Raw genomic sequence first — 18,047 nt, 5'->3', positions numbered from 1 at the left:
TATTGAATCCAGGACAGAGACTCTGAGGCCCAGATTCCTGTTTGATGTGTTTGAAAACGGCCCTAGGAAGAGTGCCATGTGGTTCAGAAGATGACCTGGAGTCTAAACTCTAGGGCTTTCCCTGCTCCCTCCAAGCTGGTCAAAGGGAAGCCGTGACTCTTACAATGATCCACCATTTGTCCCCAAGAGTCAGGCGGGCAAGTATAAGCAGGAGCCTTATCTATGTGGTCAATCATTGGCTTCAAATTTCTTTGAAGTCTGTTGCTTGATTTTTTTGAATATAGCATGTAAACGTTGCCTGTTCCTCCATGATATACTGATGTTTAATACAAACAATGTTTTAAATGATTTACCATCAAGGAAAGTGGTACCTCCCACCCTCAAACCCAGTACCACCCCTTCTGGGGGCTTCTCCAGTGGCTCAGCAGTAAAGAATCTTCCTGCCAATGCAGGAGATGTGAGTCCAATCCCTGGGTTGGGAAGATCCCCTGGAGAAGGAAATAGCAAACCACTCCAATATTCTTGCCCAGGAAATCCCATGGACAGAGGAGCCTGGCAGGTTACAGTTCATGGGGTTGCAAAGATTCAGACACAACTGAAGCAACTTAGCATGCATGCACACATGTGGTCTCTGAGCTAGAAAAGTCATGGCTTGAGAAGGAATCAGACATTCAAAGCCAAACCCAAGATTCTCGTACATGAAAATAATGACAATCCTAAAAGCAGTGCATGTGTGTGCCTGTCTGTTGCAGAAGTGGTGGTTAACAGGCTAGAATTTTAGGAGTCAGTCTTTTTATAGACTCCAGGTCTCCCTGTCAGCCCTCTGGAGACACTGATATTGAACAAGTTTTCATACTGATATCATCAAAAGGGTAAATAAGATGAGGCACTTGGATTGAAAGGACTGAGCTTTTTCAATTTTCTGGACTTTCCCTTGATTATTAATACAAGGTCAGCAGAGTATTTAAAACAATAATTCTCTCTCCAGAAAAGAGTTCTGTGTCTCTGAGCTCTATCTACCCTTTAAACTTTCTGGATTTGCTGCCTCAACATCTGGCTCTGTTAAGACATTGGGGGAAATTCTGACTTCTTTTCCATTCTGACTCAATATATTGGATCACACCCATAAATACTTTAAAAAACCTCTCACAAATACTAAGTGTTTAACAGTATTCTGAAAAAGCTTATTTATAAGATAGATTAGTCCAAAGTCAACCAAAAAGCATAGCAGTAAGACATGGCCCTTTGCCTGCAAATTCTCAATGGGATTCACTGGTTTCTTAGACGTGAAGCTGTTGGAGTTCATCTTGATGCCTTCTGTTGTAAATTGTGGTATGTTTTTCTAAGGCAAGTGAAGGGCTAAAAATGAAAGTAGCACAATTGGTATCTATCAACAAGAGTCAACGAACAATTATGACGTTGTCTAGTTCCATGCTAGCCATTGAGGTAAAAGGAAAGACCTGGTAAAACAGCTATTGTCATTCAGCCTCAATAAACATTTAAAAAATATCCAAAGGGAAACTGGATGTGGGGTATATAGGAACTTTTTATTATCTTCGCAATAATCCTGTAAACCTAAAACTATTCTTAAAAAAAGTTTATTTAAAAAATAAATTAAAATATCCAGGCCTTTTCCATGTTTACTAACAGCAAATATGAACTAATATAATTTTACTATAAAGTTGATACTATATATTCCTTACAGGAAAGGCAAGACTAATTTAACTCATTTACATAAAACCTTTCATGCAAAACCTCTGTTTTTTAAAACTACAAGCATTGTTTTCTCCCCAGTACTTTGCATCTTTTACCAAAATCTTCGTTTATTTTAAGCTCGAACCTTTACCTTCAGCATTCATTTTGGATATGCATAATGCATGAGATTAATAACAAAATTAAAAGGTAGATTTCCTAAAGTATAAATTCCAATTTATGCTTTTCAAACCAGGAAGCTCTGTGCCTTAAGCAAATAAAAGACACTTAAATGCATTGCTTTAGTTTCCTTTATCACACTGCTGATGGAAAGAGAAAACACAAAAGGATACTGAAAAATTAAATTGCTCTCTTGCTTTGAAAATCTTTTACACAGAAATTCCAAAGTTCATGTAGTAAAAATGGAAAAAGCAACATTATTTTAGTGCAATATATATTCTTTAAATTATATTATTTTTGAAACCAAATGCTTGACATTTGACTCAGTATTTCCTTACAAAAATGACAAGGAAAAAGGAACAGAATCTCCCATGGCAGTCCCGTATCCTCTCACCATTTTCGTGTAACTATACCATTTTATAGATGAAACTGCCACAGCGAAATGACAAATATAACACATAAAAGAACAAAAAAGGGCAATAAATCACCAGTGACACTACAGCCTATTAAAATGCATTCAGCTGGTGTTACACGAAGAATGAAAATCTCCCTTCACTTTACATTCTTCTCTCTGAAAAGAAAGTTTAGAATTCTCAAGCAACACTTCTAAGAGATGCTGAAATTCTAACCAAATTTCTCACATTAACTGTTCACATTGGCCTCCAAAACATACAGCACTGATACCCCTGGTTACTGTTTACTATGAAATGCCCAAGATGGGGCATGTGAATTGCTAATCCTCCCTACTGAAATGATATAGAATTTGAATAAAGCCAGGACACCTCACTAGCTGGAAAATGGTAGGTCTTATTCAGCCACTATTTCCAATTATCAGCTTAATGAAGAGTTTGGCATTTTAATTCATAAGGAAGTCTAATGGAGGCATTTTCTTAGCTTAATTTTCTCCCAAAATTCCCTTGAAAGGTCAAGTTGAAGCTCCTGAGACTGAAAATGTCTCTGGAATCATATGATACTACATTTTAGAGCACAACTGAGTATATGTGTATGTTAACTTAGGTCATGATGCACTTATTGTATTACAAAGAGCCCAAGATACTGGTGCATTCATTGAAGTGGGATAATTACTGGACTGCTTAGGTCAGTCTTAACAATGATGGTAAATATACGTAAAGAGTTCACATTACACTTCCTTGAATTCCCATCTCTTAACACAGAGCTGGTTACACATCAAGCTTTCCAAGGAGGTGAGAGGCTCTTCAATGTGATGGATGAATAAGAGGACCTCCGCTCCTAAAGCATCGATGGTAGATGCTCAGCCCTACAGCCAAGGGCTTCAGAGACTGAAACGCTGTGACTTACCTCTATCAGAATTAAATAAAAGTGCTGGATGAGAGTCTGGGCATTGGAGGCCCATGGGACACTCTGTACCTCCCTGGTCCTAGACCCGATGGCAGGGACAGGAGATCCTTTGTGGGGGATATTATTTTTTTTTAAAGTGGTGTGGAAATTAGCTCACACCTGTAAGGCAATTACATCTTTTCCAAGTGAATTCATTCTATCAAAAAATGAGAGCTGGTCTCTGAGTGCCTTTCAGCGCCCAGCTCTAAGTGGCAGGTTGTGGAAAGTATAAAGAGATATAAAATACAGCCCTTGGCATAGTAGATACAAATATTTCCACACCTATTTCATAGTAGACACAGGCAACTATCTCCAGTACAACACGTTGTAAGTCTATTGACTGAACTCTTGAAAGGGCCAGGTACAACTGTCTGCAGCTGCAGATAGTGAGATTTTATCTCAGGGCCTGAATATTGCTGAGCTTTATTATCCTTTCTGTTCCTGGCCACTTTTGATTCATACAAAGACCCCAGTAAACAGTGCTCAAAACACATGAAGTGGAGACCCGGGACCAGACGCTGAAGGAAACCACCCCATCTTGAAGGTCCACAAAGTGCCCCCATGCCCTGTGTGAACCTGTGCCTGAAGTTTCTACCACATCTGCTTTCACGCTGATGATAGATGATCAATAGCCCAGGGCAGGAACTCAGACTGAATCGGCTTCCTGGCATTTAGCTCTTCCAGTCACATCGGCTGTCTGCTCTTTTCCTCCACTCCTGCTCACAAAGGGCACCAAGGACCCACTGGCTGGGTCTGAGGCAGAGAACAGGTGCAGTCAGAGACTGGGAACAAGATGGATAACGCTGGTGTGAGTGGGTCGGCCTCTCTCCAAACAGTGACATGAAAGTGAAACCTTTCTATGACTTGTGCCACAAGAAAAGGCTGATTAAAACTGCTTTTGTAAACGGGCTGAAAAACCATGAGTCTATTTTATTTGCAATGGAAAGGGCGACTAAATTAGAAATGTATACTACAGGTGAGAACTGACTATATGAGAGTATGGCCTTTCTGAAAGAAAAGAAACTGCTTATCTAATGATGAAAAAGTAACTGCTTATCTAATGATGAAAGCAGCCTAACTGCTTGTTTCTCTGAAAAAAAGCTGGACCTCCATCCTGAACACACTTCAGGCCAACTCTGGAGAAATTTCTAGGTGGATTCAAGAGCCAAGCAGAGAAAATACCAGAAATTCAGGGTCCCAGCTGGCTGACCTAAAGGATGAGGAGACTTCTCAGGCAGAAAAGCTCTGGAGGGGCCGGAGCCGGCGATGTCGGGGGGTGGGGAGCCTCTGCCACTGCTTAGGCAGGGGGCGGTCACTGAGGGCCAGGTCATGGTACAGACTCTAGAACGAGTCAGCCTGTTCCTGCTGTTTCTCCAGCAACACTTGAAAGGACAAGTAGCCAAGAAGGCAGGCTGTGGGGTTACCTTGGGAGTCAGTGAACAGGTGGAGTCAGACCTCTGCCAGCATCTAGAACAGAAGGTCCTCCATAAACAAACACTGCAGCCTTTTTGTTCCTCAGCGGGGACCTGCTTTACTAGCTTCCATGTGTTATGTGTTGTTCAGCTGCTTAGTCGTGTCTGACTCTGTGATCCCATGGACTGCAGCACACCAGGCTTCCAGGTCCTTCATCATCTCCCTGAGTTAGCTGAAATTCATATCCATTGAGCTGGCTATCTCTCTGAGTTTGCTCAAACTCATGTCCATCGAGTCGGTGATGCCATCCAACCATCTCATCCTCTGTCGCCCCCTTCTTCTGTCCTCAATCTTTCCCAGCATCATGGTCTTTTCCAATGAGTCAGCTCTTTGCATCAGGTGGCCAAAGTATTGAACCTTTAGCTTTAGCATCAGTCTTTTCAATGAGTATTCAGGGTTGATTTCCTTTAGGACTGACTGGTTCAATCTCCTTGCTGTCCAAAGGACTCTGAAGAGTCTTTTCCAGGACCACAGTTCAAAAGCATCCATGTGGTATGCTGCTGCTGCTGCTGCTAAGTCACTTCAGTCGTGTCTGACTCTGTGCGACCCCACAGATGGCAGCCCACCAGGCTCCCCCATCCTTGAGATTCTCCAGGCAAGAACACTGGAGTGGGTTGTCATTTCCTTCTCCAATGCAGGAAAGTGAAAAGTGAAAGTGAAGTCACTCAGTCATGTCCGACTCTTAGAGACCTCACGGACTGCAGCCTACCAGGCTCCTCCATCCGTGGGATTTTCCAGGCAAGAGTACTGGAGTGGGGTGCCATTGCCTTCTCCGATCCATATGGTATATATGACATTAAAAAAAAAAGATCTCTGTCTGCTTTAAGAGTCACATGAAGGAGAAAGAGAAATTCCTTGGGGCTTATTTCATGAGAGCTTTGCTGATATACTGACATACTGACATGCTGATATACGGCCAAAGCCTAGCCAGACTCTTCTGAGTCCCTCTGACACAAAAGGAATATGTGTGTCCTGAGGATGATGTCCAGAAAAGGCTGATCACATACTCTCATGTCTTTTTCCATGTGTCACCAGTCCAGTGAGTCACTGCTGCTCCCTCGGGAAGGAGGGGGAGTGACAAGGATGCTGCTCTGGGACAAAACCCCAGGAGGCTCCTCTGACTCTCTTCCCACCAGGCCCCCACTTGGGCCCACAGAGACTTGAACAAAGACGAACATAATTTCTAACAGCTCAAGGCTGCATCCCTTGGGAACTCTAGGCCCCTCAAAGTGCCTGCCTCAGAAACTCAAGGCTGCCCAAAGAACTGACTATGGATTCCAGAGACCCCTGAGGACAGTGCCCCAGCTCCTAGCTTCTGTGCAATGAGAGAAGCCTGACAGACGCCAGTCAAATGGTGCCAGATGGTGTCACATGGACCAACGTTTCATCTCCCTGACCTTACTGAGTTCCCATCACCTGCTCCCCACTCTCTCATCTTCCTTGTAAAGTCCCAGTCACCTCGGAACAAGTCAGACTGGAGCTCAGCTGAGTTCCTTACAAGTTAGTAGTTACTGAATAAAATCTGTTTTCACCACTTTGGCCGATGCTGGGCTGTTTATCTTTGACAGTACAGGCATCTGGTACATGTATCTTTTTCAAAAACTTCCAATTTTATGTAGAAATAACTGTTGGCTAGTTCTCTATTATGTTTAGTACTAATTATATCTAGCAAGTAATTCTTCATGGTCTGACATATCTCAATTGTACTCAAATCCCAGAAGTCACTTTGTTTATAAACACTCTACTATATGGATCTTATCATTTTAAGATGTAGGGTGCCCGCAGCCAGCATGGGAGATCCCACCCATAACAAGGTCATGTGGAAGAGACCTGACAAGCAAGGCGGATCAGGACTCGAGGGACCCCCCAGACCTGCTCGAGCATCTAACCCCAAACCAGAATCTGTTTGTCTTACTATTTTATGCCTTTCACCAACTCTTCTGACATTAACAGGGGGCCATCCCTGACCACCCTTCTCTGGAAAAAGTTAACTTAGGGCTTTAGTTAATAAGTCTCCTGGACATGAAAGGAATATTTCAATTTTAACCCCCCTGTTAGCATTCTAGCTTGCCTGACAGGTTTATCCAGACTCTTGCAGCTACGCATGTGATTATTCAAGCCTCCCAACTGTGAGAGGCACGGGAAGCCTAAAATATTCTAAAAATATGGAGCCTTTCAGAGAGTTAAAAGCTATTAGAGTAGTGCTGGTGTAGGATTTCATTGTTGAGCCAATGCTTGCTGCTAAGTTCCCATATCTCTTATCCACTGTGCACCTGGGAGTGCATTAGTTAACATAGTTGGAATGTAAGAAAAACAAGTGTAGCCTTGAAATTAACCACATCAGACCTTTGAGCTAACTGGTTCTTTCTTTGTTGTAACTCACTGCACCTTTGCTCCATGAGAATGTAACTCTGTTTAATACTTTCTGAGGCTGACATAGATTAGAAATATAAAGAAAAAACACTTCAAGAGAAAATAAGTTTTCTGGTTGAGCAGCCTTTATCAAAAGAGGGTCATAAAATGTCCACAGGCCTCCAAGGCCAGAAGATAATGTACACAACATTGTTTATGGGAAAGGTATGCAGAAAAAATCCTGGTTTTGATAAAGACAAAACAGATGTAATGTTTGGGCTGACTCTGTATGACTTTGCATCTTTCATTTCCCTCTATGTACAAGTCAAGGTATAAAAGCTTCCCTGAAAAATAAAGTGACGGACCAGGACCGGTTTCAAGAAAGCCTGGTTCCCCCATGTCTTTCTTTCTTTCTCTCTCTTACTCTCTCTTTCAGGCTGATCCCTTGGAGCACAAAGGCTCTCTGCATTCACTTTCCTGCCTGGGCTTCTAAGAGCTGAACGGGAAGGCGCTCTGCATCTTCACTCCCTCGGGAGACCAGGAGGGCGCCTGCAGCCTACGTGAACAGAGCAAGTCCCTTGTCTTGGGGCTTTATTGGCTTTCCGTGTAAACCAAGGAATATCAGCCTCTTTCTCTCCTCTATTTTCTTATCTGCAACATTCTTTCTTTATCTCTCTCTAAATCTCTTCGCCAACGCCGTCACACTTTGGATACCCTGGATCCAACCGGGACAGGACCCCAGCAGTAGGGCTTACCCAAAACAGATGATAAAAAGTATTTGTTGAAGGAACTCATTCTCCACAGCATCTCAGAGCTGACCAGGGTTTTAAATCTTAAACAGAAATATCTTAATATAAAATAAACAGCCTAGTTATTTATAAAGTGAAGTAAAAAAAAAATCTTAAAGAGAAATATTTAGCATGTGCAGTTGTTACTTTCTTCCCAAGGCAGTTCTATATTACAGACAATTAGTAAAGGAACTAAGAGAACCAAGTAGAAAGCAGAAGCATTTCCAGTTTCTAGAATTTTCTCTGTGTGCTCTCATTAGAGTATAAATTTTGAGGTAAGACAGGGCCTTTATTCCAATTATATATTCTGTTCCTTTTCACAAATCCCTAACTATAGTAGTTTAGTAAAGCATTGTTTTCTTTTTTTTTAATTGTGTGTTATAACCCATTAGTGGGAAATGAAATCAGCTTAGTAGGTAGCAACTAAATTTTTTTTTAATAAAGATGAAACAGAATAAGACAGGACAGAATCAAATGAACAGGTCAGAGTGCAGCTTATCCAGGTAGCAGCACTTGTAGGACAATTTCTAAACCTTTTGCTTCAGTTAAATGTCTGTGTCCGTGTGTATACCAGTGGTGATGTATTCTTACAGTTGAATCAAAAAATTTTAATAAACAGTTGCAGTGTGATGCCAGACCAGCATCCTGCATCTGAGCTCCATTCATTTAGCGAATTAAACCAGCTAACACTCATGGGCTATTTGGTTGTGTCTGACATGGAGGTCAGTGGGTTGCTTATGTTCTCTGTGCACAGAAGGAAGGGGGCATACTACCTACACTGGGGTGGACCAAGCCAGCATGGATTACATCCCGGGAACCAGGCTGTGGAAGACTCACTGTCTTATCACCATTTCCTTTACCTACAGCATCTGACAGCATTTGTAGCAGCAAAACATCAGCACAATTAAAACAAAACAGACCAGAAAACTGCTGAAGACATCATTCAGAATGCATCCCTTGTGATTTCCTGCTGACTTCTGGAAGGGCCTGCATTGATCTGGTAAACACTGCGTCAGAGATGTGAAAGATTCAGAAGAGCCCCATGGACCATTTTCTAAGCAACTCAACTCCACAATAAAGACTTCAAAATTCCTGTCCGTTGCCCCCATTGCTACAAAGCTGTTGCCTCTTCTCAACTGTGCAACAAGCGTAAGAGTCATTTTTCATCCATAAAAACATGTGTGTGTAGGTTTTGGTGTCACGTGTGCAAATGTGTCTGATGCCAAGAGTCTGGGCAACCCTAGAAAGTAAATGTACTTGTGGGAGTCAGTGCCCTCCCTTGACCTGGCACACAGAAGGTGCTCGATTAATGTCGATCAGTGATTGAATGACTGGGCTCTCAAGCTTGCAGTGCAACTCATGAATAAATCTATTAAAAAAAGACACAGAAGACAAGCTACTTGCTATCTAGTGGATGAGCTGATGCAAATGGAAAAAGAAAAAAAAAATTAATTGAGCCTGAATTTATCTGGGGAAGAGGAACGAACCATCACCAACAGCAGCAGGAAGTACTATAAAAAATGACAAGAATAGTTCTGCACTAGTTTTGAGGGCTTATTCTAACACTCTGCCATTTTCATCCCTAATAAACTAAAGTAAACGCTGGCAATCACCTGTAGCCCTTAAAAGAATAGCTACCATACACTTCAGCTACGTCTGTTTCCCCTGAAGACTAGTTCCAAAATAATAAGGTGCCCTGGATCTGAAAGCCTCGTGAAAGAGGCTGATTAATGAGGTGTCTTTTTAATCAGGCAAGTTTTAGAAAGAACATGATATTCAAAATGTCCCTTACTTCATTCCTAGTAAACAACGGGCTAAACTCAAATGTAGCAGCTTTAGGGAAAATCTCAAAAAGGGCTATTTAACTGTATTTCCTACAGGTACTGGTTTTACAACAGTGGGGCTGACCTGTTTTTAATGTTTGCTGGCCAGAGACGGGTGCCAACTCAGACAATGGGGAGGTCAGACTTGCTGAAGAGCCCAGATTACCTTCCAGGTGATGGACACTGAACCCTATGCAGAGAACCATGGGCCAGGCCTGACATGTAAAGGTTTCCGGAGAAGAACTATATAAGAAAAGACATGATCTCCTCAGGAAATTTACTGTTGGGAGGAACATGTCACGCATTCAGGATAACAGCATCTCTGTGACAATAAGAACTTCACCCAGTAAAAGAAACCCGCTTAAAAGAAACTTGAAAGCCAAGGCAGCAGAACTTTTAACAAGTTTATAGCTTTTAGGCTCTGAAACAGAGGCCTGGAAATATGTATGGAATTATAGCAGGGAAAGAAGTAAAATTATCCTACATTTCTTTAAAAAGCAGTCTATAGTTTTCCTGAGTCTCAGCTGCTTGATTTTCTAAAATACTAAGCTCAGAGAACAGTTTAAACCTCCATCAAAAATTCTTACTATGAGTTAAGCTTTACTTTTTTTTCCCCCTGAATGGTAGGGTATATTCCTTAATTTCATATACACAAAACAGTTGCAGGAGTGGGAAATCCTGCGGAGAGCAGCTGTGTTTCTTATTTGGCTTGCGTCATGCCTACAACTCATGCAGTGAACTCCCACACTGGTGATGCTCTGAAAGCAGAGTTGAGTCCTGCCCACGTGCTGGTGTTAGAAATCTTGATGATGGCGTGCTTATCTTGCAGGACCAGAGCTAGTCTTCTGGCATGCTCTAACTACTCACCTTTGATGTGCAGGAATCTACCGGATTCCTTTCCTATGTGAGTTTATACGTTTGTCCACACACCTTTAGAGGGATGGACAAGCTAACGCCTGCTGGTATAAAGAAGCATGCAGTTCAGTTATGTGACTCTCAGTCATTCAATTTTTTAAAAACTTCCATAAATTATTCAGTGCATTTGACTTGCAGATTTGTCTCTGCTGTCTATAAACAGTGTGCTTTGAAACAAGGATCTGTAAGGAATGCAATCGACTCTGCTCTACTGGTGGGAACTCAAAAAGCCGTCTGAACAGCATCACCCAAACAGTTTCGAGTGGCTTCATTTAATGAAGGCAGATAAGCCTGTGGATTGCTAAACGTGTGTGCAAACTAGACCCTGCAAGGTGAAAACAGACCTCTCATGCTCAAATCTTGATGCCTTTCTAGATTAACAAGGATAACTGGGGAAACATCTTTATGTGTTTTGATAAGAGATCGACTTTAAATCCAGCAAATTTCACTCCGTATAACGTTAAGCTAGAGAGGAGCATACCGACAGACAGACAGACAGACAATGAGGTCATGCGGCGGGGCTGTGCTGGATGCAGGGGACACAAGTGCACACAGAACAATGAACACACCATGGCATCAACGCGGGCACACGTCGGCACCGAGAGTCGGAGACACTGTCAACAAACCTTAGAGCGAAGGAGGAGATGCAGAGGGGAGACAAAGCTGAGAAAAATGAGCAGGAGATGGGCAAGATGACTCGTCTGTACTTGAACGTCTGACCTGTCAGCTGGTCGTCGCCTGCAGCAGGGGCGATGCGAATATGAGGTGTCGTAAGCTGAGTCACGATTATCGCAGCTATGGCAAAGGAAGATCCCCAGGTCAGCATGCATGAGGGAAGAAAAAGCCAGACTGAAGCTAGGCTAGCAAGGAGAATCTCCATCCGCATATCACATCATCTCAACTTTCTTCCAACAACAACAAAAAGAGAAGGAGATGAGAAAACAACCACAGCGAGCTGTTGAATGTTCTGAATTCGTTTCCCTTAGACAGGCTTTCATCAGGCAGTTAGCTTTCTATATAGTTGCAAGCTTGGGCTGAGATTCTGGTTAAATTGACTATAGGAGAAAATAAGAACAAAAAGTAAAAACATTAACTCTGAAGAAAGAGATAGACTGAATAGTGTCTTTAACTGCTACTGAGTAGAGGGTAGAAAGATTCATTGCAAATTCTGATGATCCAAACTTGCAGCTTTCAAAATGTATTAGGTTATTTAAAATTCTTCTGCTTAAGTCACAATATTTGCTCTTCTCGTTAAAATCACCTTTGTGGAGAATACTATCTTCTTTCACCAAAAACATTTTTATGTTGAGAAATTTCTCTGATCACTAAATTTTGTGTAGAGCATTTCCATTTAGGAAGTTTATTTTGTCACATTCAGGGAAAGGAAAAAAAATGCATCTCAAAACACCAGTTGAGAACAAAAAGACTAATCATTGCCTTTGCTCTAGTTATCATGGTTGACATGTGACCAGAGGAGTTTGCCTAAACAGCTCAGCAGCTGAGTTTAAATGGTTAACATTTATGACACACAGATATTGAAAAAAAAAATTAAGAAAATTAAAATGTCAGTTCTAACACGATACAGCTGGAAAATGATGCAAAGAAAAAATATTGGAGAATTAAGGACAGGCTTACATGAACGATTACTAATTTACATGGAACAGCCTGGGTGCTGTTAGAAATGTGGCAATGAGTAAGGGACATAGATCATCTACCATCTGCAGACAATTAAACCCAAAACTGCCAGTGCATAATATTTTGAAAGATCCCTCTGCACCATTCAACTAGTGCTTCTCCTTATAACCAAACAGCAGCAGCCACTGGCTTTAAAAGTGGTATCATCATCTTTCACGTGTTATTAATGAAAACTTTTTAGTGTTGCTCAGTGATATGAATAAGCTTAACAGTTTGGTCAGAGAAGGGAGAACTCTCAAAGTATTACAAAGAAATTTTTTTCTGGTTTGACACAGCATGTGACTTTGTGAATTGATGTAATGAATTGCAAATAGTAAAATGATATTTCTAAAACTTGTGACAAAGTTGGTACTAATTCCAAGTTTATACACAGAACACTTGCTTGGTCATAGATACTGGTGTTCAACCAACATTCCTGTGAGGTTTTCCATTAACTACAGGAAAATCTGACCCACTCTACTTCTAAGAAAAATTATATTGTATCCATAAAAACTGAACATCTGTCTGATACTGAAATTGGTAAACGAGAATGAACAAAAAGATTTTTGAGAAGACCTATGTCAGGCAGCCATGCATTCAAACCTCACAAAGGAAGGTAAGCTGAAACCTGTGGCTCAAAACTCAAACGGAAAAGTCCAGGATTTTCTATCTGATTATGTTCTGCTTTGTAAAATGTTCCTTTGTGACTATTATTCTTAGTTACAAGGCTTGATTTTATTACAAACTACTATATAATAGGGGTAAGCCAGCCCACTGCTTGCCTTTGCAAATAAAGTTTTATTGGCACAAGGCCATGTTCCTTGTTCACCCATGATGATGGCTGCTCAGGCACATCAGAGGCAGGGCTGAGGGGCTGAAATGGAGATGCTGTGGGTTGGTCGGGAAGCCTGAGATATTTACTGGCTACTCTTTACAGGAAAACTGGCTGTACTATGTCTCAAATACGAAAAGAATGCACTATAGGAGAGAACACTGCTACATCCCGATGACTTAAAGATGGCATCTGATCTGATAAACTTAGGGTCTCCTTTAGGGACAACGGTACACACAGCACAGTAAACACCACACTGCTGTGTCACTTACTGGTGGTGGGTTCTTCTGGAATTTGATGAATCAGCAGTCACCAAACTACGCTCTATATAACTCTAGGGTTCCTTAAGAAGTGAGTTTGGATCAAATAAATTTAGAAACTTTGAAGTTGAACAAAGCTATAAACAGGTTTCTTTTTCTTAGGAACATCTTGGGACCCTTAATACTCTCAAGACATACATTATGAAGACTGTTTCAGACTGAGAAAAGGAAATATTTTCTCTGTAAAACACAGAGCGGCAAATGTGTATCATATTTACGTTTCTATTTCTAAATCCATAGCCAAATGATAGCAGATTAGCATATATGAGCAGCCTTGCTATATAATTTGTTTTCTCGTGTGTTGAATATGAGTAATTAAAAGGAATCTTAATTAGCTTTACATCTCGACAGACATTCTTTTCAGTTCTTTTTTCAGTGTACTTTCATTCTGTAGCATTGTGGCCTAGAAAGGATGGTATTTCTTTGAACAAAACAGTGAACAGAAAAACAGTCTAGAGGAAATTCTCAAAGAGCTTAGTGATTTAAAAAAGAAACATTCACATTTCTGAATATAGTTAGAAATTGTATCAGGACAATAGAAATCCTTCAAAGTTTCCTGAAGGTCTCCCAGCAAAGCACATTGCCATACAAATGTAAGTTAAAGACTACACTTAGAAACAGTGAAGCATTTGTGCACAGAAAATTCACCTTTAAAATACGACATTAAAATAATGGTTTTGTTTTCTTTTTCTTTAGGGTTTATATCTGACTACAATAATACTTTTGGAAAGAATTCAGCATGTGTTTTCATGCAGTTTTTGTCTCGATTTCTAGCTATACTGCTGTTATACAAATCACAGCAAGGACAGGAAGACAAATGACACCCTCCCCCAAATACCAAAAACAAACAAAAACCTCCAAATTTTTATTAACTCAAAATCTTCAAAATTTAGAAAGTGATATATGTATACTTGGATATACATCTATACTTAGAAGTCTTACAGATTACATTCTGCCTGATACAATAGGCCCTCAAATATTTTTCATCCTCTTAAATTTGCTGAGGCTTGTTTTGAGTCCTTTAACATGCTCAATCTTAGAGCATGTTCCATGTGCACTTGAAAAGAATGTGCTCTGGTTTTTCTGGATGTAATGTCCTGAAAATATCAATTAAGCCTAACTGTCCTGTTGTATCATTTGGGATCTCTATTGCCTTATCAATTCTCTGTCTGGAAGACTTGTCCATTGATTTGAATGGGGTGTTAAAGTCTCCTACTATTGTTTTATTCCCATCAATTTCTCCCTTTATGTCTGCTAGTATATGTTTCAGGTATTTAGGTGTTTCTATATTAGGTGCATATAAGTTGACAACTATAATATCCTCTTCCTGTATTGATGCTTTAATCATTACACATATCCTTCTTTATCTTTCTCTATAGACTTTGTTTTAAAGTCTATTTTGTCTGATATGAGCATTGCGACCTCCCCACTCTTGGCATTTCTGTTTGCATGACGTATCTTTTTCTGTCTCCTCACTTACAATCTGTGTGTCCTCAAATATTTTTTAAAAATAAAAAGTATAACAAGTTTCCAAATGTATCTATTGTCAAGGAGAAACACAGCTGGCATCATGTCATGGAAAACATTATTTTATGGGAGATTAAGGCAAAGTATACAGTTTAAACTAATTATTGTATCAGTTGGAATGACTATACCTCATTTAAGACAAAAATTCTAACTGACTAACAAAACAGATTTTTACTTTTAAGTGTATCCTCTCAGTTTAGAATTGATTATCAGCAAAGTCTTCCAAAATTAGCAGAAAGGAGTTTCCACCCTACTAGTTACTATAAGGCAGCCATAAGGGGTGTACACTGATTCCTAAGACACAGGTGGATCAAGCAGTCTTAAAAAGAATTCAACTATAAACATGTGAATGTGATTAAAATTCAAAAATAAAAACTAAGAAAATTTCTATGTATTCTACCATAAAGATTAAAAAGAATTCTATGAATTGGGAGTGTAATCTCCAAACATCAAGTATTAATATAGTGTCATCATACAATGTCTTCTTAATGTAAGAGACAGAATATTTTGGAAAGAGTTTGCCTATAGCTAACAATCAAAATAAAGCTACATATACTTATGAGGAAATTAGATATATACATTAAAAGAGGATATATAAAAATGCAGATGATTCTTCAACATATAAAGACATGTAATAACACATCTTAGGTATTTTCCTGTGCCCAGTTTTTACGAGGCTTTATATTTGAGATGACTAGTGCCAAAACACACCCTTGAAATATGATTAAAATAATCACTACATTAAATTTCAAATTAGCATGAAATACATCTTTAAGAGACATATCTGTGTTTGAAATTACAAATTAGTTCCTTGTGGAAAAAAATCTACTTCCATACTTGCTCTATAAAGATACATGTCAACAGTTGTTTCATGAGAATGTTGAAATCTCTGTAAATTCAAAATGCTGCTTAGGATAGTGGTTTAGTGTCTGAAAATTCAGTTAAGCCACTATACTGTCAGCAATGTGGCAGGAACAGTCAAGATGTCTGAACTCTTTTAAATTTCAAACATCTTTATGATATGGTGTCAGTAACATAATCAGACCTGCCTGTTTCTCTGTTTTGACTGGTCAAGATGGAATGGCTTCCTTCATTGCAAAATCAATTTTAGTATCAATCAGAAAAAATTATCTGAATATAAAGGTGATGAAACATTAGATGGTGCAGTAAAGCAAGGTTGCTGAATCTGTAAATGTAGAAATTAATGAAATAAAATAGTATCAAACATTGTAGTTTCACCCACAAGGAGTGTATTTCCCAAGGTTCCCTCCTTGGTGATGATTTTATGAACAGGAATAACAATGGGATGCAATGAATATTAAAATCTATTTCCCTCTTTCTCCCCAAAGTTTATTTGATAGAATAGAGTTTATTGCTGTGTAAATGTTTGCAAATTGACTCAGAAAATCTGAGCAGGGAAATATTTAGTCAATCAGGTCATCTGATTGCTTAATCATCCTTTGGTGAATTGAAAAACAAATTACAATATTGATTAAATCTAGTTGATGATGGAAGAAAACCATCCAAATCACCATCTAATTCAATCTATTGTGAAAACAGCAAACATCAGATTTCCATGTTTACTAGTGTGTTATTTATATAATTACCTAACTATGCAAATGAACAAGATAGCAGATATTTTGTTGTTTTGAGTCAACTGGGCACTGACTCAGTTTTAGTAAAAATGAGGACAGATACTCGTACACTGCAAAAGCACGAGTGGCCAGAGGTCTGCTGGGTGAAAGCCAGGAGATACAGGGAAACACTGGGGTGGGAGTCCAAACACTTGGGATCACGCCTTGACCCACAGATTATTAGATGGGTGTCACTGGCAGGTCAATTCGTCTCCCCAAATATGCATTTTTTTCATCTCCGAAAAATAGCAATTAGTGTCTCTGTTTTCACAGTAATTTAGAAGAAATAAATGAGAACATGCATATGAAAGCAATTTTAACTTTCAGCTGTGACATGAAAGGCAAGGCATTATAAATTAGGCATTCTGGAACTGGATTTTCAGAATTCAATAAAGCAGTCTGAGCATGGGTCATGATCTGGAGGCCTAAGATGGTCAACACCTCACTCAAAGGCCTTATCATACTGAAATAATTAATAGTTAAAAGTGAATTACAATTTAGAAAACACATCAATGTCTCTAGCTCCATTTAAAAAAAATTAATTTAGCCCTACAAATATAGGCTCTTAATCAAGTACAATATGATATAAAGAATTGAGTATTTTAAAATCAATATAAGGAGATTCTTGGAAATAGAGCTATGAGCCCATGAGGACAAACAAAATATAAATGAGCTAAGTACATCCCACAAGGCCTGACACATAACAGGAAACCAAGGATATCTCTCAAGTCAACAGGATAAAGAGGTCATGTATCTTCAGGAACTGAGAATTTTGAAAATGCTGATGGGCACCTGTAATCTATTTAAACTCTGTTGCCTGAACGTCAAACAACAAAAACAACAAGATATTTTCACCCAACAGAAGTCATCAAGGGGGTCCCTGTGATCTGACGAAACCTGGGGCTTTCTGCCGTCCTATCTAAATTCAGCCTCACAGCCCTTGCTCCTTGTCCTCATGTCTCGTCTAATGATTTGAAAGAGTATATTTAACTACAAGTGTTAATGTATGCTGCCTTGTTCTCATGCAGCTTTGGACATTTCTAAAGGCATCTATACACTCCCATGGGATGGTTAAAAGTACACTGCAAGGTTGACAAGATGAGGTCACAGCATGTATACACACACATACACGCATGCAAACACACACACCCCTGCAGTCTCTTCTTTAGGTGGTGCAGAGCTTATGCTGATTCACCCTAATCTACATCTCTTCCTTGATCACATTTTTTCAGGATTATAACCAGGCCTGGGAAACAGAAGGTCCACAGTAACATTTCCTGGTCCCTGGGTTGAGAGAGACATACATCCCCAGTGAAAAGAGCCCAAGCAGACTCTGTTTTACAGATTATAACTAGATAATTGCTTTAAAGGGCTTCCTTGGTGGCTCAACATTGAAGACTCTGCCTGCCAATGCAGGAAACTTTGGTTTGATCCTTTGGTTGGAAAGGTATCCTGGAGAAGGGAATGGCAGCCCACTC

The 18,047-nt window shown here is 39.9% G+C and overlaps 1 protein-coding gene across 3 annotated transcripts in view; it reads right to left on the bottom strand.

Moving 5' to 3' along the window:
• The window catches only part of PTPRM (protein tyrosine phosphatase receptor type M), a 655,853-nt gene that overhangs the window by 220,336 nt on the left and 417,470 nt on the right, over positions 1–18,047 (bottom strand). Inside the window, exon 14 of one of the 3 annotated variants that reach the window (XM_068993577.1) lies at positions 11,303–11,377. The exons of the other annotated variants lie outside the window; for them this stretch is intronic. Within the exon in view, the coding sequence (XP_068849678.1) occupies positions 11,303–11,377 (75 nt within the window). The remainder of the gene's footprint in view (positions 1–11,302; positions 11,378–18,047) is intronic. 3 annotated transcript variants of the gene reach the window in all.

The sequence above is a fragment of the Capricornis sumatraensis genome, chromosome 21 (assembly GCF_032405125.1).
Source record: "Capricornis sumatraensis isolate serow.1 chromosome 21, serow.2, whole genome shotgun sequence".
Lineage (NCBI taxonomy): Eukaryota > Metazoa > Chordata > Mammalia > Artiodactyla > Bovidae > Capricornis > Capricornis sumatraensis.
Note: the sequence above shows the minus strand (reverse complement) of the source record. Positions and strands in the feature narration are given on the sequence as shown.